Source organism: Coregonus lavaretus, assembly GCF_964263955.1.
Source record: "Coregonus lavaretus genome assembly, chromosome: 9".
Classification (NCBI taxonomy): Eukaryota; Metazoa; Chordata; class Actinopteri; order Salmoniformes; family Salmonidae; genus Coregonus; species Coregonus lavaretus.
In genome coordinates this window covers 31197494-31219682 of record NC_139996.1, presented here as the reverse complement: position 1 = coordinate 31219682, position 22189 = coordinate 31197494, and the positions used below count along the sequence as shown (strand labels likewise).

The following is a 22189-nucleotide window of genomic DNA, read 5'->3' as shown; positions in this document are numbered from 1 at the left end:
CCCAAACCATGATGATCCCTCCACCATACTTTATAGTTGGGATGAGGTTTTGATGTTGGTGTGTTGTGCCTTTTCTTCTCCACACATACTGTTGTGTGTTCCTTCCAAACAACTCAACTTTAGTTTAATCTGTCCACAGAATATTTTGCCAGTAGCGCTATGGAACATCCAGCTGCTCTTTTGCGAACTTCAGACAGCAGTGAACCCATGAACACCATTTTTGTTTAGTGTTTTACGTATCGTAGACTCGTCAGAGATGTTAGCATGTTCCAGAGATTTCTGTAAGTCTTTAGCTGACACTCTAGGATTCTTCTTCATTGAGCATTCTGCGCTGTGCTCTTGCAGTCATCTTTGCAGGACTGCCACTCCTAGGGAGAGTAGCAACAGTGCTGAACTTTCTCCATTTATGGACAATTTGTCTTACTGATGAACGTCAAGGCTTTTAGAGATACTTTTGTAACCCTTTCCAGCTTTATGCAAGTCAACAATTCTTAATCTTAGGTCTTCTGAGATCTCTTTTGTTCGAGGCATGGGTCACATCAGGCAATGCTTCTTGTGAATAGCAAACTCAAATTCTGTGAGTGTTTTTTATAGGGCAGGGCAGCTCTAACCAACATCTCCAATCTCATCTCATTGATTGGACTCCAGGTTAGCTGATGCCTAGGAGTTCACATACTTTTTCCAACGTACACTGTGAATGTTTAAATTATGTATTCAATATAGACAAGAAAAATACAATAATTTGCGTTATTAGTTTAAGCACACTGTTTGTCTATAGTTGTGATACAATTTGATGGCCAATTTACACAGAAATCAAGGTAATACCAAAGGGTTCACATACTTTTTCTTGCCACTGTATATGAGAGTTATTGACCTCACAATAAGCCATACTTGAGTAATTTACATTACTATGAAGTGGCAGCTGCGCAGATGGTCAGCGCATGGGTGCTGAAAGTAGGCTAATTCGAGAAGCCCTAAATCATTTAAACAGTCTTCATTTTAATTTGACTTTAGGCTACTAACAACAAGAGGGCTTTGTGTTGGAGCCTATTTCTTTCTATTCAAGAAATAAGAGGTAGGCCTACCTGTTTGACACACTCAAATATAGTCTACTATCCATAGATTTTGTCAGCCAATTCCTTCAGTCACCATGCATTCCTTAAATATCTCAGTGTCAGGGAGTGAAGGGCTTGGTGTGTTAAGTTAAAACCAGGGCTCGAAATGAGGGGGTGTGTGAGGGTATTGTGGCTTTTGTTAAAGAAAATGGCTAAAAGCATAGGCCTACCCCTTGTTAGCTTAAAGAAATTGACCTGAATAAAACGATCTATAAAGACGCTTTAGTCCGCAATGCTTTATGCCAGAAACGGTAAAATGCCGGGGACAGACGTGACACCGATGCATATGGGATCTCTATGACATTGAGTCTGCGCTACAACCTTCTATAGCCGATGAGACAAAAAATTGACTTTGCTTGGGAAGTAATGTGCAATTCTGTCACCATCAATTGATGTTCAACATTTCAACTGGCTATTAAACATACTAACTCTAAATCAGTCAGGAGCATGCCAGGTAGCCTTGGAAGGAACCCAAATGAAATATTTAGGCTATATTATTATTTCAAAGCTATAGCCTGCCATTTAAGAAATAAATTGTGAAGCATTTGTGACACGCTACAGGCTGGCAGGAGCGCTCAGCATTTCAACAACACATCAACAGCACTTCATGTAACATATGCAGGGAGTCAGGAAGCAGGTGCAGAAGGTGAGTTTAATAAGGAACCGATACAAAAGACCAAACATGAGACTCGACCTGAACGTGAGAGAAAACAACACTGCCTGATGACTGAAGCTTACTGAGGGCTATATGAAGGGAGAGTAATCAGGGTGGTGATGAAGTCCAGGTGTGCTTAATGATGGGGAGCAGGTGTGCACAATGATGGTTGCCAGGTGTGCGCAATGTGGGTTGCCAGGACCGGTGGTTAGCAGACCGGTGACGTCAAACTCCGGAGGGAGCAGGAGTGACACTTCAACAACATGCCTATACATTTTGCATTTAGGCTGTATTCAGTGAAATTTCTAAAAATATTTATTTTGAATAAATCATATTGAAATGAAAAATCCCTTTTAGGCTATACAGTCATTCTAGAGTGCCTTTGAATTCACTTTTAGTTTGGCCAGTTTTTGATTTGAGGATCATGCAGTGAGCTGTGCATGTCTAGTTTGTTAATTTAGCCTAGCAGATGCTCTTATATTCCCATGCCCCAATCACAGTCAACACAAATATATTTTGTAATAACAATTTCATGGAATAAAATAGAATAAATAAGAAAATTATAGTTTCTGGAATTTAAAAAAGTTACAAGTGCATATAGGCCTACCTGATGATATGCGGCTGCTCTGTTAAAAAACAAATGGCTTTTTCTCTCGAATTCATTGATGATCAGATACCTCAGTTGTAACTGGTTCTGTTGCACAACATTTTTACAATTGATAGACAATTTTAGCACTGTTCCAAACTTAGACTATCCTATTTTCTAACAATAGCCTGTATAGAAATTAAAACCTCTCAAGTGCTGCAGCATGCACTCATTCGTTGTCATGCTCTGTTGTGGTGTTAAAAGATTCTGCTTGTCTCCAGTCATCAAAAATTATGTAGAATTGCATGAAATGCATTTATAAAAGGCAATTTTGTATTGGACCGCAAATAAGATGATAGATTCATGCAGTGCTTTTATTATAATGGAGATCTTTTCACCCCTACCCTTGTTCGCAGTGGAGGCTAATGTTTACAAAACGAAGAACAGTTTCTAAAACTGCATATTTAAAGGCTTTGGTCTGTCCTAGGACTGAGGGTAAACGGTATGCATGTTCTCTGCTATCCACTTTATGTTTTGATTATTATTTTGGGTATTGGGGAGGGTCACTTGTTTGTTTTTTTTCAAGCGTTCAGGTATTGTAAGGTAAAAATATATTTTACTGAAGGGAGGGCCATCCATTTTCATTTCAGAAAGGTCCGAGTTTTTCCAGGTATCGCTCATTATAAATAACGTACAGTCCCTAAAGTGTACACGGGCCAACAGTGTGCAACTGCAGACCGCAATTCGGGGCGGGGACGAAGGATACTGTCTACCGGTGTATGGCTAGCTAGCTACCATTGTCTCCCCCACCCCTTCATTTGTGGGGTTTATCGGCGGCTGGCATCCAACGTTGTTGTGCATTAACGCCACCTACTGTACTGGAGCACCCCCGCCTACTGCCTGTCCTATCTTAAAAATTGACCAATAGAAGTATAAAGAGCTGTTCCTGCAGATGCAGGAATGCATGAACGCCCTGACTTGCAGGCTGCAATTGCACCCTTCTCACACGGGCCGTAACATTAGCTAGCTAGATACCTGTGAGCGGCTCCTCCACTCCCTTTCTCGACATGTTGCATGCAGCCCTGTGGGATGTGACACAGATAAACCGCTGATGCTTTCCTACTGACGTGAAGAACCCACGTTTTTCATTGCATGATTAGAGAAAAGTGTCCACAGGGAAGGCAGGACAATCTAATAGAGTTTTGTCAGTAATCCATAATCTCATCTCACCCTGTCAAAGTAATTTCACTCTTTCACCTCAAATTGTTATTTTCTGAATGAACAGTAGCCGAAGTAACTGGCTTGACTTAGAATAACATGATTCGATTAATGCATTTTATGATTATCTTAAACTGTAACTCCTGACTTCTACAATTAAATTGCACTTAGTTAGCTCAGGGTTTCCCAAACTCGGTCCTGCCCTAGCACTACACAAAGGATTAAAATAATCAAAGCTTGATGATGAGTTGGTTATTTGATTCAGCTGTGTAGTGCTAGGTCAAAAAACAAAACGTGCACCCAGGGGGATGCCCCAGGACTGAGTTTGGGAAACCCTGAGTTAGCTTCTTCTTCTTCTTCTGTGGGTTTTATGGTGAACTACATCCAAAAGTTGTATTGCCGCCACCAACTGGACGGTTTGAAACTAAAACTAAAATTAAAATAAATAAATCCATACTTAAGTGATTCTAACAATCCACCCTAATAAATATATTACATTGCCAAAAAAATAAAAAAAATATCCCACTTCTTCCTTCTTTTACTTCTCCATATCTCCCATCTCAGGCTCTAGGACCTGAGAAGGTGGTACGGCTTTTGCTAATATTCCATGTAACTCCTTTGCTCTGGACAACCCTGACTTTGGCCACCTCATTCTCTTTTACCCTTGTGGGGCATTCAGAAGACGTGGCTATATAAGAGCATCTGCTAGGCTAAATTAACAAACTAGGCATGCATAGCTCATTACGGAGACTCCATTTCAAAAACCAAAAGAACAGAAACTCATCACTTTTTTCCCCATTCACCACTCGATTCATCGGACGTGCTTCAATCACTCCAGGAATATTTGTAATCTCTTCCAAATCAACTTCTCACGAAACGCCAGATATAACCTCCTTGAGGGGTGCCCTGTTCCGAAGCGACACACACAACACTTCAAACTTATCAAATCGATTTAGACACAATGCACGTTCCTTCTGATCCGCAGAATCACAAAAAATCTAAACAAGCCCGCCTCTCGTGATCCTCACATCCTTCACTTCCCCAGCACTCTTTCCACCAGTTTGGATAACTCAAATGGTTTCTTCAAGATTGGTAGTCTGCTCATTCTCATCACTGTACCCTACTTTGCTCCGTTTTCCATTCTTTTGAACAATACACCAATTCTCCTTGATTCTACCACCATTGTATTCAGATTCCACCTCATCCTCTGCTTCCGCCATCTTCCGTGAAGATTTGCCAACCAGATCTACTCCTTTCTCTCTACCCCCTGAGTTAGCTGGTGGCTTCCAATGATTTATATTGGTTGCTTCACGTCATACATGCAGCGTTCTGTAGAGATATCCTTCCCAGAAAAGTTCTCAAATATGGGTGGACTTCACCCTACTGGCCAACGTTGGTGAAATCTATCTTTTGATTGGTGCATATTTTTGTCAATATACCCTGCCACTGTGTGTGCGCACCACAGACCTAGGATCAGATTGTTTACACCCAAACTAAGCTTCTGCATAAAGGAATGATGAAATATCTGATTCTGAATCAGTACTTCAATCTACAGGCTGACAGTCATCATGGTTGTCTGAGTTGTGTGTCTGATCTGGCAGTTCTGTGATAATTTGGCACTATGGGAAAACTGGACGAGTTACTTTAAACCCGGGTAAGTTGCAAGCTCAAACCTTATTAACTAGGTAATATAATGTGGTATGGATACACGTATTTTGTCAATTTTATTTTAAGATTGATTAATAAATTAGAGGTTAACGTTAGCTACTTTTGGCTAGCTCGAATGTCACGTCAATGAGTGAAGGAAGCAAGCATGCATTGTCAAAAATATATTCGGCCGGTTAGCTAGCTAGTAGCTGTTAACGTTACCACGTAGCTAACTAGCTTGCTGGTTATTTTGTTCGTCTTCTCGTTTTATAGTAGATATAGTTAGCTAGTTATCTATTTTCATAGTTGTATGCCACTTTGTGTATGTCCTGTTGCTATATAGGTAGCTAGTCAAATTCATAGCTAACAAGTCGAGACTAGAATGAGTGCTATCTGTTGTATGTCTGCATGGCCCCTAGTCTGATTAATCAGGCTGTAATACACAATTAATTGGTAGCTATATACTGCCTGACACTAATGCCTGCAAAGTTGTGTAAATGTTCCTTACAAGCCAGAATGTTTATTAAAATTACATTTAAACTCCTCTACCGGTTCTCTGTGCTGTGCGGTTTGTCCTTCAGTTGCTCGAAATTTTAGACAACATATCCACAGGAAAGTATTGATTGTTTACCTAACTTTTAAGAGAGTCAGTAGGTGTGTGGTTCAGTTGGCACCAAGGTAAAGTTAGTTTTATATTGGATAATTATATAGCTATTGAAACAAGCATGCCATGACAATGACAATGAAAATGGTATGTTCTGAATCAGGGGAGGATGGAGAACTATCAACACCTTCTTTTGTGTGAATTGGAGATTTTATTTCAAAGATTGAAATCGGAACAAAAAATACCCAAATGAAAAATTCATACACAAAAATGTGTTGATCATTCTCTATCCTCCCCTGATTCAGAACATACCATTTTCATTGTCATGGCATGCTTGGTTCAATAGCGATTGACGAGAGAACCACATATCCAATATAAAATTAGTTTTACCTATGTACCTAACCATATACTTACCAGCTCTCTACAAAGTAGGGTAAACAATACTTTCCTGTGGATATTTTGTCTCAGATTTCGAGCAGCTGAAGGACAAACCGCACAGACAACCGGTAGAGTAAGTTTAAATGTAATTTTATTCAACAATCTGGCTTGTAAGGAACATTTACACGATTTTGAAGGCATTAGTGTCAAGCTGTATATACCAATTAATTGTGTATTACAGCCTGATTAATGAGACTACATCAGTGGCAGTCGGTGCCGTTTAAGACGGGACGATACATTGTGTTTTCTTTATAAGCATTGCCTTATTTCTATTACAGCATATTTGATGACTGTCATTCATATTCCATTCACCCAGCTCAATGTAACATCAAGAGGTTTAGGCTACTACATGATACTCCAATTTTCCCTGTACACATCATTCGGTTGCTACAACCTATCCTATGAATGAAAGTTTACAACGTAGGTGCACAGGTCGAGATAATTTTGAGTAATCATATATTTTTATCTAAAAAGGATCACTTTTTTAAAAATGTTTGACTATTTTAATTTTTATGAAATTCACTGAGGAGGATGGTCCTCCCCTTCCTCCTTTGAGGAGTCTCCGCTGGACTACATGGTCCCTAGACTAGAGTCGATTTAAGCTGAGTCAAGGCATAGCTATTTGAAAATGTTGTAAGTGGCTTTGGTAAATGTACATTGCTGTAAAGTCAATGCCAGCTAAGCTAATAAAGAATATTACAAAATAGCGAATTAGATTTAGCCTAACTTACAGTTCAAACACTGTTCTTGTGATTGGCTTTGCACTACCTACAGAAACAATGTCAGAGGGGTATTTTTTGTAGTCAGTTTGCATAGCTAGCTACATATCATAAAACCCTTAGCTATCACACTTAACAATGTTGTGTATTTTCTGTCCACCTAAAGCAGCTAGTTGTGATGTGGAGAGGAGACCCTGTTCCCCGTGCCTTCCAGGCCCCAGTGGATGTCCATGCTAGTGTAGATGGCCAGGTGTACATGTTCAGGCGAGGCCAGCAGAATGACTCTGCTGGCTCTTCAGAGGAAGAAGAGTTCAATGTGATGGAGCTGAGGCCCCGGGGGCGGCAGGAGCTGGAGCAGGACAGACGCGGCAGCCTCATGCTGCTGAAGAGGGAAGTATTGGATGGGGACAACCTCAACAAACTTGCTCTGCAATATGGCTGCAAGGTAAGTCCTGGAGCCCATTTATTTGCTGGCAGCAAGCTGTACAGTGTATTGTACAGCAGTGGTGTAAAGTACTTAACCTCTACTGCAGGGGTGTCAAACGTCCGGCCCGCGGGCCGGATCAGGCCCGCAAACGGGTTTAATCCGGCCCGCGAGATGATTTTGTAAAGTATAAAAATGAGCTGCAATTTTTCAATAAAAGAAACTGCTGTTCCAATTGGGTCCACTGGATGGCGCAATAGCAATTGTGTTAAGCAAGCAAACTGTTTATACCGGGGCAGAGCAAATAGGTCAAGCAAGTGCAGCCAGTCCGGATGAGCTACTTTGTTTTACCCGCGATATTTATTACGGCTTCTACTTTTAACATTATGTGCTTTGGCACCCTCATTGCCCCAATATGTCTCTGTCAAAAAAGAGAAAAGTGGACGCAGAGTGCAGATTGTTCCAAGAAAAATAGTAATCCTTCTATTTATTCACGGAATTGAATGGGAAAGCTGTATGTTTGGTGTGTTCACAGCATGTTGCAGTGCTGAAAGAATATAACCTTCGTCGCCACTATGTGAGTCTTCATGCGGACAAATATGACAACTTTCAAGGACAGCGGAGAAGAGAGAAGGTGAATGAACTGTTGGCGGGTCTGAAGAAACAGCAGTCTGTGTTTACTCACAGCCGAGACATCAGTGACGCTGCAGTGAAAGCTAGCTACCTCATTGCTAATGAAATCGCAGTGGCTTCAAAACCATTTAGTGAGGGTGAATTTGTAAAAACATGCATGATGAAGGCAGCGGAGATTGTGTGCCCTGAAAAGCACCAGGCTTTTGCAAATATCAGCCTGACAAGAAACACAGTTGCAGACAGGATTTCCGATCTTTCAGTGGATTTGGACAGCCAGTTGAAGCAAAAAGTAAAGTAATTTATTGCGTTTTCGGTTGCAATTGATGAAAGCACGGACATTACAGATGTTGCACAACTGGCCATTTTCATCCGCAGAGTTGATGACACATTGACCGTCACCGAGGAGTTCGTGGAGTTGGTGCCGATGACAGATACAACGACAGCAGCTGATATTTTCACTGCACTCGTCAGCGCGCTGGACAGGGTCGGAGTGGGCTGGTCCCGCGCTGTCAGCCTGGCTACAGATGGTGCGCCCTCAATGATCGGGTAAAAAGCAGGCGTTGTGACAAAGTTCAGAGAGAAAGTGCAATCTGCAAATGGAGGACGTGATTTTTGGACTTTTCACTGTATTTTGCACCAGGAGGCTTTGTGTTGCAAGTCATTAAAGATGGATAACGTCATGAAGGTGGTTATTATTTTTATTATATTATTACCGTATTGGTCCGAATATAAGACGACCCTGATTATAAGACGACCCCCCGTTTTTCAACACAAACATTTAGAAAAACAGATTTGCAGACTAGATTTGCCGAACAAAGAACTTCATTTTATTTTAAAATAACAATATTAAAAACACAGTGAATTAAACACAAAGGCAAACTATGTACAGTATGATTCAAAATTAATATCAAGCAATAATAAAGCAACATTTTTAAATAACAGAGAAAATACAGGCCACACATTTAACTAAACTTAACAAAAATTCGCCAAACTTCTCCTCCGATGTCTCTCTATCCCTCACACACGTCCTCTGCCCCGCTGTGTTCGCTCTCGCTGTCATCGCTCCCCAGCTGCTCCGCTTCCACCGGCTCCTCCCAAAGCACGTCGTCCTCGCTGCCGTCCAATGCATTTGAGATGCAACATTTTTTAAAGCCATCGATGATGCTCTGTGAGGGAATAGCATCCCATGCATGCAGGATCCATTCACACAGTAGACGGACTGACGGCTTCTGTATTTTCCCGGTCGGTGTGAGTGCGTGGTTGCCAGACAGGAGCCACTCTGTGTATTTTTTTCGCAGGTTATCCTTGAAAGGCTTGTTCACAACTACGTCCAACACCTGTAGCTGGCTTGTCATTCCCCCTGGTATGATCACAAGATCCCCGTTCATTGCTCGCACCTGACTTTTCACGGGCTCAGTCAGATGTCCGCGGAACGCATCCAGAACGAGCATGTTCCTCCTCTTCCTCAGTCCCCCGTAGCGTGCGCCCCACACAACCTTTAGCCAGTCCACTACAAGCCCCGACTCCATCCAGCCCTTCTCCTGGGCGCGCACAATAATGCCAGCTGGCATTGGGTCCTTTGGCACAGTCTTACGCTTAAGAATGACATACGGGGGGAGTTTGCTGCCACCAGCGAGACATGTCAACATGACAGTGACGCGGCTCTTCTCGTTGCCCGTTGATTTCACCAACACAGACTTTTCTCCCTTTCTATTGACAGTCACCGATGTTGGCATGTCGAAATAAACGGGTGTCTGATCAGCATTGCCGATCTGATCCAGCGGGTAGGAGTGCTTCTTCCTCAGGTTGATAACAAAGCGCTGAAACGAAAGCAGCTTCTCTCCGAAGTCTGACGGCAGGCGTTGGGCCAAACTCGTTCTCCGTCTAAGTGACAGTCCATTACGCCGCATCATCCTACGACACCAGCCGAGGCTGGCTTTAAATCCAGTGATGTTGAGCTCTCTGGCGATTTCCAGGGCCTTAACCTGGATGACAGCTCTGGTAATGGGCATTCCCTCACTTCTTTTTTCCCTGACATATTCAAAAACCCTCCGGTCAACCTCAATGAAACGACCACTTTGAGGACCACGGAAGGATTTTCGCTGACTGTTAGCATCTTTTAGACGTTGTTTTTCTGCTCGCCATCTTCTTACATTACACTCAGTGACCCCGAATGTCTTGGCAGCTTGGCAGTTGTTAGATGACTCTGCCTTATTGACAACCATTATTTTGAAATTGGCATCATAGCTCCTCCGCTGTTGTTTATTGACCTGGCCCACTTTTGAGCCACTTGTCTCTAAATGGTCAGCCTGTCTTTCCATCTTTAAACACCGGTAACGGGCTGGTTGTTAAGGACGCCTCTTCCCTCCGTCCGGAACGAATTTTTGGCGCCATCTGTGCCCGCGAATGTGTATTGACATTTAAAGGGAGCGCCGAAGAAGAGAAACTGCGCTCTGAATACTAGACCCCGAATATAAGACGACCCGACTTTTTTGGACCTATTTCGAGGGGAAAAAAGGCCGTCTTATATTCGGACCAATACGGTATTATATTATTATATTATATTATTATTATATTATTATTATTATATTATCCAAACTGTTAATTTCATCCGATCCAGAAGCCTGAATCAACGTCAGTTTGACAGCCTTCTCAGAGAGAAAGACCACATCTATGGCCTGCCATACCACACTGAGGTAAGATGGTTAAGCCGAGGTGCTGTGCTGAGGCGTTTCTTTGATTTACGAGAAGAAATTGAACAGTTCATGGAAGAAAAGGGCAAACCAGTGTTAGAATTTCATTCCGCAGAATGGATGCAGGACCTTGCATTTATGGTGGATGTTACAGAGCACCTGAATAACTTGAACAAACAGCTGCAAGGGCGCAACAAAGTTGTCATGCAGTATTATGACAGCATACGTTCTTTCAAGTTGAAGCTGTCATTGTGGGAGACGCAACTCGCCGGTGGTGATGCAGCTCACTTCCCCTGTCTGAAAAATGTGTGCGCGACCCAACATGTGACAGACATGAAGCGGTTCAAAGATAAAATAACGGGACTGTTACGGGAGTTTGAGCAACGCTTTCAGATTTTGGGTGAACGGGAGAAAGACTTCAACGTTTTTTGCTCCCATTCACCGTGAATCCTTCTGATCTGCCCGTCAGCATCCAACTTGAAATTATAGACTTGCAGTGTGACTCGGATTTGAAGGGCAAATTTGCCGCAGCTGGCTTGGACACATTTTATCAGAATCTCTTGCCAGGTTACCCCAACTTGACAACCCTCGCTGCAAAACTGTTGTGTATGTTTGGAACCACATATCTTTGTGAGCAAGTTTTCTCTGTAATGAGCATAAATAAAACAAAGCTGCTCTCAAGGCTCACGCACAAGCACTTGAATCACATCCTGAAGTTGGCTGCCACTCAGGATGTGACGCCTGATATTGATGCGCTGGTGAAAGCTAAAAGATGCCAGGTATCAGGAGTCAAATAAACTATGCAACCCCACTTAAAGTGCTGCATGAGACACCCTGATATAGTTCTGTGATATACTTCTGTGAATCACTGAGGCATTGTGTGTTTGTGTGTTCTTTGTCCTCAGCATTTTCAAATAACTTGAGGTGTTTTATGATTAATAGTGATGTTGTGCTTTTGGACACACTGTCCTCAGGCTCCAGCTTTATGTTTATATGTTTTTATGTTGATGTTGTTTTTAATTGATTTTATTTTATTTATATATTTAACCTATTCTTGACTCTGTGGTTCTTGCACTTGTTTGGGGAACAGGATTTCATTCTTTTTATCTACATTTCTGCCTGAGAAATGACACCCTGATATAGTTCTGTGATCTGTGAAACAGTTCTGTGAATCACTGAGGCATTGTGTGTTTTGTGTGTTCTTTTTCTTTAGAATTTTCAAATAAACTTGAGGTGTTTTATGATTAATAGTGATGTTGTGCTTGTACTATTTTGGACACACTGTCCTCAGGCCCCAGCTTTATGTTTTATGTTGATCGTATTAAAACAATGAAAACAATCTGAAGTTGTTGTTTTTAAGTTATATATACCATGATTTTATCGGTCCGGCCCACTTGGGAATAGATTTTCCTCCATGTGGCCCCTGAGCTAAAATGAGTTTGACACCCCTGCTCTACTGGATGGGTGTCCTGAAATCGGGACAGTTGTTGCTCAATACGGATAATGTGACTACAAGGACGTTGTAAACAAAAGCACATTTTCACGGACATATATGGGCTTATATGGGCAGAAAGCTAAAATGATTGTTAATCTAACTGCAGTGTCCAATTTACAGTAGGTATTACAGTGAAAAAATACCATGCTATTGTTTGAAGATGCACAACAACAAAACACTTATCACGGCGACAGGTTTGATAATTCACATCTGAAGGTAAATAATGTACTTACATTCAGTAATCTTGCTCTGATTTGTCATCCTGAGGGTCCCAGAGATAAAATCCAGCTTAGTTTTGTTTGATAATATAAACGCTACACCTTGTTTCACCCGGTCAAGTTCTGTTTTCTGTGATCCTCAGATACTCAAGAAGACAACCAAACTTTTTTCAGCATTCTGCATGACATATAGGCTACACAAAAGTTATTTTAGCCCACCATGGGCTGACCACATTACGCACCAATGAGACGGGTGGTGTTCACTTGATTGACTGTATCTTGGTCCAATGACCACCTATCATTTTGAAACATAGCTAGCTAGATAGCCAATGAGCTGGGCTTTACATGCGTATGTGATGGTCCTTTGTATGAGTAAAAGCCATTGTGCTAAGCCCGCACGCAACGAGACTCATTCTCCATTGAAAATCGAAAGGACCAAGAGGAGTTTTCATTACGCACAGCTCGATTTAGTTCTACAAAGTTTTCAGCAATTTTAGTAAGTACAACAATGGCTTCTAACACTGGAAAAGCTAAATCGAAGTCCAGATATACCGATTTGGATGAGATAATAGTAGAAATTGACCGTGAAAGTGACACAGAATCGGACTGGTTTTGACTCAACCGCTGATGTTTTTGGAAGGAAAGGACGCGACCTTAGACTGGTAAGTGAAATAAGTTTTTTCTTCTCATGCTAATGCACTTGTTTGAATGGTTGCATATTATTCATTTGATTTGGTTGCATATTATTCCGATTTTTTTCTTTGATTATTTAAATATATATATACAGTGGATATAAAAAGTCTACACACCCCTGTTAAAATGCCAGGTTTTTGTGATGTAAAAGAAGGAGACAAAGATAAATCATGTCAGAACTTTTTCCACCTTTAATGTGACCTATAACATGAACAATTCAATTGAAAAACAAACTGAAATCTTTGAGGGGGAAAAATTAAAAACTCACAATAACCTGGTTGCATAAGTGTGCACACTCTTAAACTAATACTTTGTTGAAGCACCTTTTGATTTTATTACAGCACTCAGTCTTTTTGGGTAGGAGTCTATTAGCATGGCACATCTTGACGTGGCAATATTTGCCCACTCTTCTTTGCAAAAGCGCTCCAAATCTGTCAGATTGCGAGGACATCTCCTGTGCACAGCCCTCTTCAGATCACCCCAGAGATGTTCAATTGGATTCAGGTCTGGGCTCTGGCTGGGCCATTCCAAAACGTTAATCTTCTTCTGGTGAAGCCATGCATTTGTGGATTTCGATGTGCGCTTTGGGTCGTAGTCGTGCTGACAGGTGAACTTCCTCTTCATCTTCAGCTTTCTAACGGACGCCTGAAGGTTTTGTGCCAAAATTGCCTGGTATTTGGAACTGTTCATAATTCCCTCCACCCTGACTAAGGCCCCGGTTCCAGCTGAAGAAAAACAGCCCCAAAGCATGATGCTGCCACCACCATGCTTCACTGTGGGTATGGTGTTCTTTGGGTGATGTGCAGTGTTGTTTTTGTGCCAAACATACCTTTTGGAATTATGGCCAAAAAGTTCAACCTTGGTTTCATCAGACCATAACACATTTTCCCACATGCTCAGCCGGGCTTGGGTGTTTTTTTCTTCGTAAGAAAAGGCTTTCGTCTTGCCACCCTACTCCATAGCCCATTCATATGAAGAATACGGGAGATTGTTGTCACATGTAGCACACAGCCAGTACTTGCCATAAATTCCTGCAGTTCCTTTAATGTTGCTGTAGGCCTCTTGGAAGCCTCCCTGACCAGTTTTCTTCTCGTCTTTTCATAAATTTTGGAGGGACGTCCAGTTCTTGGTAATGTCTCTGTTGTGCCATATTTTCTCCACTTGATGATGACTGTCTTCACTGTGTTCCATGGTATATGTAATCCTTTGGAAATTATTTTGTACCCTTCTCCTGACTGATATCTTTCAACAATGAGATCCCTCTGATGCCTTGGAAGCTCTCTGCGGACCATGGCTTTTGCTCTGAGATGCAACTAAGAAAATGTCAGGTAAATCCTACTAGAACAGCTGAACTTTATTTGTGATTAATCAGTCACTTTAAATGATGGCAGGTGTGTAATGACTTCTATTTAACATGAGTTTGAATGTGATTGGTTAATTCTGAACACAGCCACATCCCCAGTACACTTATGCAAATAGGTTATTATAAGGTTTTTATTTTTCATTTTTCCCCCTCGAAGATTTCAGTTTGTTTTTCAATTGAATTGTTCACATTATAGGTCACATTAACAGTGGAAACAGTTCTGACATGATTTATCTTTGTCTCATTCTTTTACATTGCAAAAACCTGGCATTTTAACAGGGGTGTGTAGACTTTTTATATCCACTGTGTGTATATATATATATATATATATATATATATATATATATATATACAGTGGGGAGATGAAGTATTTGATACACTTCCGATTTTGCAGGTTTTCCTACTTACAAAGCATGTAGAGGTCTGTAGTTTTTATCATAGGTACACTTCAACTGTGAGAGACGGAATCTAAAACAAAAATCCAGAAAATCACATTGTATGATTTTGAAGTAATTAATTTGCATTTTATTGCATGACATAAGTATTTGATCACCTACCAACCAGTAAGAATTCCGGCTCTCACAGACCTGTTAGTTTTTCTTTAAGAAGCCCTCTTCTTCTCCACTCATTACCTGTATTAACTGCACCTGTTTGAACTCGTTACCTGTATAAAAGACACCTGTCCACACACTCAATCAAACATACTCCAACCTCTCCACAATGGCCAAGACCAGAGAGCTGTGTAAGGACATCAGGGATAAAATTGTAGACCTGCACAAGGCTGGGATGGGCTACAGGACAATAGGTAAGCAGCTTGGTGAGAAGGTAACAACTGTTGGCACAATTATTAGAAAATGGAAGAAGTTCAAGATGACGGTCAATCACCCTCGGTCTGGGGCTCCATGCAAGATCTCACCTCGTGGGGCATCAATGATCATGAGGAAGGTGAGGGATCAGCCCAGAACTACACAGCAGGACCTGGTCAATGACCTGAAGAGAGCTGGGACCACAGTCTCAAAGAAAACCATTAGTAACACACTACGCCGTCATGGGTTAAAATCCTGCAGCGCACACACGGTCCCCCTGCTCAAGCCAGTGCATGTCCAGGCCCTTCTGAAGTTTGCCAATGACCATCTGGATGATCCAGAGGAGGAATGGGAGAAGGTCATGTGGTCTGATGAGACAAAAATATAACTTTTTGGTCTAAACTCCCCTCGCCATGTTTGGAGGAAGAAGAAGGATGAGTACAACCCCAAGAACACCATCCCAACCGTGAAGCATGGAGGTGTAAACATCATTCTTTGGGGATGCTTTTCTGCAAAGGGGACAGGACGACTGCACCGTATTGAGGGGAGGATGGATGGGACCATGTATCGCGAGATCTTGGCCAACAACCTCCTTCCCTCAGTAAGAGCATTGAAGATGGGTCGTGGCTGGGTCTTCCAGCATGACAACAACCCGAAACACACAGCCAGGGCAACTAAGGAGTGGCTCCGTAAGAAGCATCTCAAGGTCCTGGAGTGGCCTAGCCAGTCTCCAGACCTGAACCCAGTAGTAAATCTTTGGAGGGAGCTGAAAGTCCGTATTGCCCAGCGACAGCCCCGAAACCTGAAGAATCTGGAGAAGGTCTGAATGGAGGAGTGGGCCAAAATCCCTGCTGCAGTGTGTACAAACTTGGTCAAGACCTACAGGAAACGTATGATCTCTGTAATTGCAAACAAAGGTTTCTGTACCAAATATTAAGTTCTGCTTTTCTGATGTATCAAATACTTATGTCATGCAATAAAATGCAAATTAATTACTTAAAAATCATACAATGTGATTTTCTGGATTTTCGTTTTAGATTCTGTCTCTCACAGTTGAAGTGTACCTATGATAAAAATTACAGACCTCTACATGCTTTGTAAGTAGGAAAACCTGCAAAATCGGCAGTGTATCAAATACTTGTTCTCCCCACTGTGTGTGTATATATATATATATATATATATATATATATATACACTGCTCAAAAAAATAAAGGGAACACTTACACAACACATCCTAGATCTGAATGAATGAAATAATCTTATTAAATACTTTTTTCTTTACATAGTTGAAAGTGCTGACAACAAAATCACACAAATTATCAATGGAAATCAAATGTATCAACCCATGCAGGTCTGGATTTGGAGTCACCCTCAAAATTAAAGTGGAAAACCACACTACAGGCTGATCCAACTTTGATGTAATGTCCTTAAAACAAGTCAAAATGAGACTCAGTAGTGTGTGTGGCCTCCACGTGCCTCTATGACCTCCCTACAATGCCTGGGCATGCTCCTGATGAGGTGGCGGATGGTCTCCTGAGGGATCTCCTCCCAGACCTGGACTAAAGCATCCGCCAACTCCTGGACAGTCTGTGGTGCAACGGGGCGTTGGTGGATGGAGCGAGACATGATGTCCCAGATGTGCTCAACTGGATTCAGGTCTGGGGAACGGGCGGGCCAGTCCATAGAATCAATGCCTTCCTCTTGCAGGAACTGCTGACACACTCCAGCCACATGAGGTCTAGCATTGTCTTGCATTAGGAGGAACCCAGGGCCAACCGCACCAGCATATGGTCTCACAAGGGGTCTGAGGATCTCATCTCGGTACCTAATGGCAGTCAGGCTACCTCTGGCGAGCACATGGAGGGCTGTGCGGCCCCCCAAAGAAATGCCACCCCACACCATGACTGACCCACCGCCAAACCGGTCATGCTGGAGGATGTTGCAGGCAGCAGAACGTTCTCCACGGCGTCTCCAGACTCTGTCACGTCTGTCATGTGCTCAGTGTGAACCTGCTTTCATCTGTGAAGAGCACAGGGCGCCAGTGGCGAATTTGCCAATCTTGGTGTTCTCTGGCAAATGCCAAACGTCCTGCACGGTGTTGGGCTGTAAGCACAACCCCCACCTGTGGACGTCGTGCCCTCATACCACCCTCATGGAGTCTGTTTCTGACCGTTTGAGCAAACACATGCACATTTGTGGCCTGCTGGAGGTCATTTTGCAGGGCTCTGGCAGTGCTCCTCCTGCTCCTCCTTGCACAAAGGCGGAGGTAGCGGTCCTGCTGCTGGGTTGTTGCCCTCCTACGGCCTCCTCCACGTCTCCTGATGTACTGGCCTGTCTCCTGGTAGCGCCTCCATGCTCTAGACACTACGCTGACAGACACAGCAAACCTTCTTGCCACAGCTCGCATTGATGTGCCATCCTGGATGAGCTGCACTACCTGAGCCACTTGTGTGGGTTGTAGACTCCGTCTCATGCTACCACTAGAGTGAAAGCACCGCCAGCATTCAAAAGTGAGCGAAACATCAGCCAGGAAGCATAGGAACTGAGAAGTGGTCTGTGGTCACCACCTGCAGAACAATTTCTTTATTGGGGGTGTCTTGCTAATTGCCTATAATTTCCACCTGTTGTCTATTCCATTTGCACAACAGCATGTGAAATGTATTATCAATCAGTGTTGCTTCCTAAGTGAACCGTTTGATTTCACAGAAGTGTGATTGACTTGGAGTTACATTGTGTTGTTTAAGTGTTCCCTTTATTTTGTGTATATATATATACAGTTAGTCGGAGGTTTACATACGCTTAGGTTGGAGTCATTAAAACTCGTTTTTCAACCACTACACAAATTTCTTGTTAACAAACTATAGTTTTGGCAAGTCGGTTAGGACATCTACTTTGTGCATGACACAAGTAATTTTTCCAACAATTGTTTGCAGACAGATGATTTCACTTATAATTCACTGTATCACAATTCCAGTGGGTCAGAAGTTTACATACACTAAGTTGACTGTGCCTTTAAACAGCTTGGAAAAATCAGAAGCTTCTAAAGCCATGACATCATTTGAGTCAATCGGAGTTGTACCTGTGGATGTATTTCAAGGCCTACCTTCAAACTCAGTGCCTCTTTGCTTGACATCATGGGAAAATCAAAAGAAATCAGCCAAGACCTCAGAAAAAAAATTGTAGACCTCCACAAGTCTGGTTCATCCTTGGGAGCAATTTTCAAATGCCTGAAGGTACCTCGTTCATCTGTACAAACAATAGTACGCAAGTATATACGCCATGGGACCACGCAGCCGTCATACCGCTCAGGAAGGAGACGCGTTCTGTCTCCTAGAGATGAACGTACTTTGGTGTGAAAAGTGCAAATCAATCCCAGAACAACAGCAAAGGACCTTGTGAAGATGGTGGAGGAAACAGGTACAAAAGTATCTATATCCACAGTAAAACGAGTCCTATATTGACATAACCTGAAAGGCCGCTCAGCAAGGAAGAAGCCACTGCTCCAAAACCGCCATAAAAAAGCCAGACTACGCTTTGCAACTGCACATGGGGACAAAGATCGTACTTTTTGGAGAAATGTCCACTGGTCTGATGAAACGAATGACCATCGTTATGACCATAATGACCATCGTTATGTTTTGAGGAAAAAGGGGGTTTCTTGCAAGCCGAAGAACACCATCCCAACCGTGAAGCATGGGGGTGGCAGCATCATGCTGTGGGGGTGCTTTGCTGCAGGAGGGACTGGTGCACTTCACAAAATAGATGGCATCATGAGGAAGGAAAATTATGTGGATATATTGAAGCAACATCTCAAGACATCAGTCAGGAAGTTAAAGCTTGGTCGCAAATGGGTCTTCCAAATGGACAATGACCCCAAGCATACTTCCAAAGTTGTGGCAAAATGGCTTAAGGACAACAAAGTCAAGGTATTGGAGTGGCCATCACAAAGCCCTGTCCTCAAATATTTTTACAGCCCTCTAACCAATTGTACTATTATGTGTGTTTTTCCGCGTTATTTGTAATTTATTTTGTACATAATGTTTCTGCCATCGTCTCTTATAACCAAAAAGAGCTTCTGGATACCAGGACCGCGATTACTCACCTCGTAATGGACGAAGATTTTTTCTTCAACGAGGCGGCCGTGAAGGATATCCTACAGACACCCGACAAGGCCCAAATCCCCGTCATTCGCATGAGGAAGAGACAGAGATATCGTGGACGTAGGTCGGGGTGCCTTGTAAGGATCCGACGGCGAGCGAGTAAACTGCTGCTCCCATCAATCCTATTAGCCAATCTTCAATCATTTGAGAATAAATTGGATGATTTAAGATTACGGTTATCCTACCAATGGGACATTAAAAACTGTAATCTTATGTTTCACCGAGTCGTGGCTGAACGACGACATGGACAACATACAGCTAGCGGGCTAGACGCTACATCGGCAGGATAGAACGGCTGACTCCGGTAAGACAAGGGGTGGCGGTCTGTGTATATTTGTAAACAACAGCTGGTGCACAAAATCAAGTACTAAGGAAGTCTCTAGGTTTTGCCTGCCTGAGGGTGAGTATCTTATGATAAGCTGTAGACCACACTATTTACCAAGAGAGTTTTCATCTATATTTTTCATAGCTGTCTATTTACCACCACAAACCAATGCTGGCATTAAGATTGCACTGAATGAGCTGTATAAGGCCATAAGTCAACAGGAAAATGCTCATCCAGAGGCAGCGCTCCTAGTGGCCGGGTACTTTAATGCAGGGAAACTTAAATCCGTTCTACCTAATTTCTACCAGCATGTGAAATGTTCAACCAGAGGGAAAAAAAACTCTAGACCACCTTTACTACACACACAGAGACGCATACAAAGCTCTCCCTCGCCCTCCATTTGGCAAATCTGACCATAACTCTATCCTCCTGATTCCTGATTATAAGCAAAAACTAAAGCAGGAAGCACCAGTGACTCGGTTAATAAAAAAGTGGTCAGATGACGCAGATGCTAAGCTACAGGACTATTTTGCTAGCACAGACTGGAACATGTTCCGAGATTCTTCAGATATCATTGAGGAATACACCACATCAGTCACTGGCTTCATCAATAAGTGCATCGATGATGTCGTCCCCACAGTGACCGTACGTACATACAGTGGGGGAAAAAAGTATTTAGTCAGCCACCAATTGTGCAAGTACTCCCACTTAAAAAGATGAGAGGCCTGTAATTTTCATCATAGGTACACGTCAACTGTGAGAGACAAACTGAGGAAAAAAAATCCAGAAAATCACATTGTAGGATTTTTTATGAATTTATTTGCAAATTATGGTGGAAAATAAGTATTTGGTCACCTACAAACAAGCAAGATTTCTGGCTCTCACAGACCTGTAACTTCTTCTTTAGGAGGCTCCTCTGTCCTCCACTCGTTACCTGTATTAATGGCACCTGTTTGAACTTGTTATCAGTATAAAAGACACCTGTCCACAACCTCAAACAGTCACACTCCAAACTCCACTATGGCCAAGACCAAAGAGCTGTCAAAGGACACCAGAAACAAAATTGTAGACCTGCACCAGGCTGGGAAGACTGAATCTGCAATAGGTAAGCAGCTTGGTTTGAAGAAATCAACTGTGGGAGCAATTATTAGGAAATGGAAGACATACTAGACCACTGATAATCTCCCTCGATCTGGGGCTCCACACAAGATCTCACCCCGTGGGGTCAAAATGATCACAAGAACGGTGAGCAAAAATCCCAGAACCACACGGGGGGACCTAGTGAATGACCTGCAGAGAGCTGGGACCAAAGTAACAAAGACTACCATCAGTAACACACTATGCCGCCAGGGACTCAAATTCTGCAGTGCCAGACGTGTCCCCCTGCTTAAGCCAGTACATGTCCAGGCCCGTCTGAAGTTTGCTAGAGTGCATTTGGATGATCCAGAAGAGGATTGGGAGAATGTCATATGGTCAGATGAAACCAAAATAGAACTTTTTGGTAAAAACTCAACTTGTCGTGTTTGGAGGACAAAGAATGCTGAGTTGCATCCAAAGAACACCATACCTACTGTGAAGTATGGGGGTGGAAACATCATGCTTTGGGGCTGTTTTTCTGCAAAGGGACCAGGACGACTGATCCGTGTAAAGGAAAGAATGAATGGGGCCATGTATCGTGAGATTTTTAGTGAAAACCTCCTTCCATCAGCAAGGGCATTGAAGATGAAACGTGGCTGGGTCTTTCAGCATGACAATGATCCCAAACACACCGCCCGGGCAACGAAGGAGTGGCTTCGTAAGAAGCATTTCAAGGTCCTGGAGTGGCCTAGCCAGTCTCCAGATCTCAACCCCATAGAAAATCTTTGGAGGGAGTTGAAAATCCGTGTTGCCCAGCGACAGCCCCAAAACATCACTGCTCTAGAGGAGATCTGCATGGAGGAATGGGCCAAAATACCAGCAACAGTGTGTGAAAACCTTGTGAAGACTTACAGAAAACGTTTGACCTGTGTCATTGCCAACAAAGGGTATATAACAAAGTATTGAGAAACTTTTGTTATTGACCAAATACTTATTTTCCACCATAATTTGCAAATAAATTCATTAAAAATCCTACAATGTGATTTTCTGGAAAGAAAAGTTCTAATTTGTCTGTCATAGTTGACGTGTACCTATGATGAAAATTACAGGCCTCTCTCATCTTTTTAAGTGGGAGAACTTGCACAATTGGTGGCTGACTAAATACTTTTTTTCTCCACTGTACCCCAACCAGAAGCCATGGATTACAGGAAACATCCGCACTGAGCTAAAGGGTAGAGCTGCCGCTTTCAAGGAGCGGGACTCTAACCCGGACGCTTATAAGAAATCCCGCTATGCCCTCTGACGAACCATCAAACAGGC

The 22189-nt window shown here is 42.6% G+C and overlaps 1 protein-coding gene across 2 annotated transcripts in view; it reads left to right on the top strand.

Annotated features, from left to right (window-relative positions):
* The first annotated feature begins 5128 nt into the window (after positions 1–5128).
* The window catches only part of LOC311134573 (lysM and putative peptidoglycan-binding domain-containing protein 4-like), a 24850-nt gene continuing 7789 nt past the window's right edge, over positions 5129–22189 (top strand). The window contains exons 1-2 of one of the 2 annotated variants that reach the window (XM_084168298.1): positions 5129–5228; positions 7149–7427. In XM_084168298.1, the coding sequence (XP_084024424.1) occupies positions 7161–7427 (267 nt within the window). In that variant the 5' untranslated portion in view covers positions 5129–5228; positions 7149–7160. The remainder of the gene's footprint in view (positions 5229–7148; positions 7428–22189) is intronic. The other variant, XM_084168299.1, reaches the window with a different exon arrangement.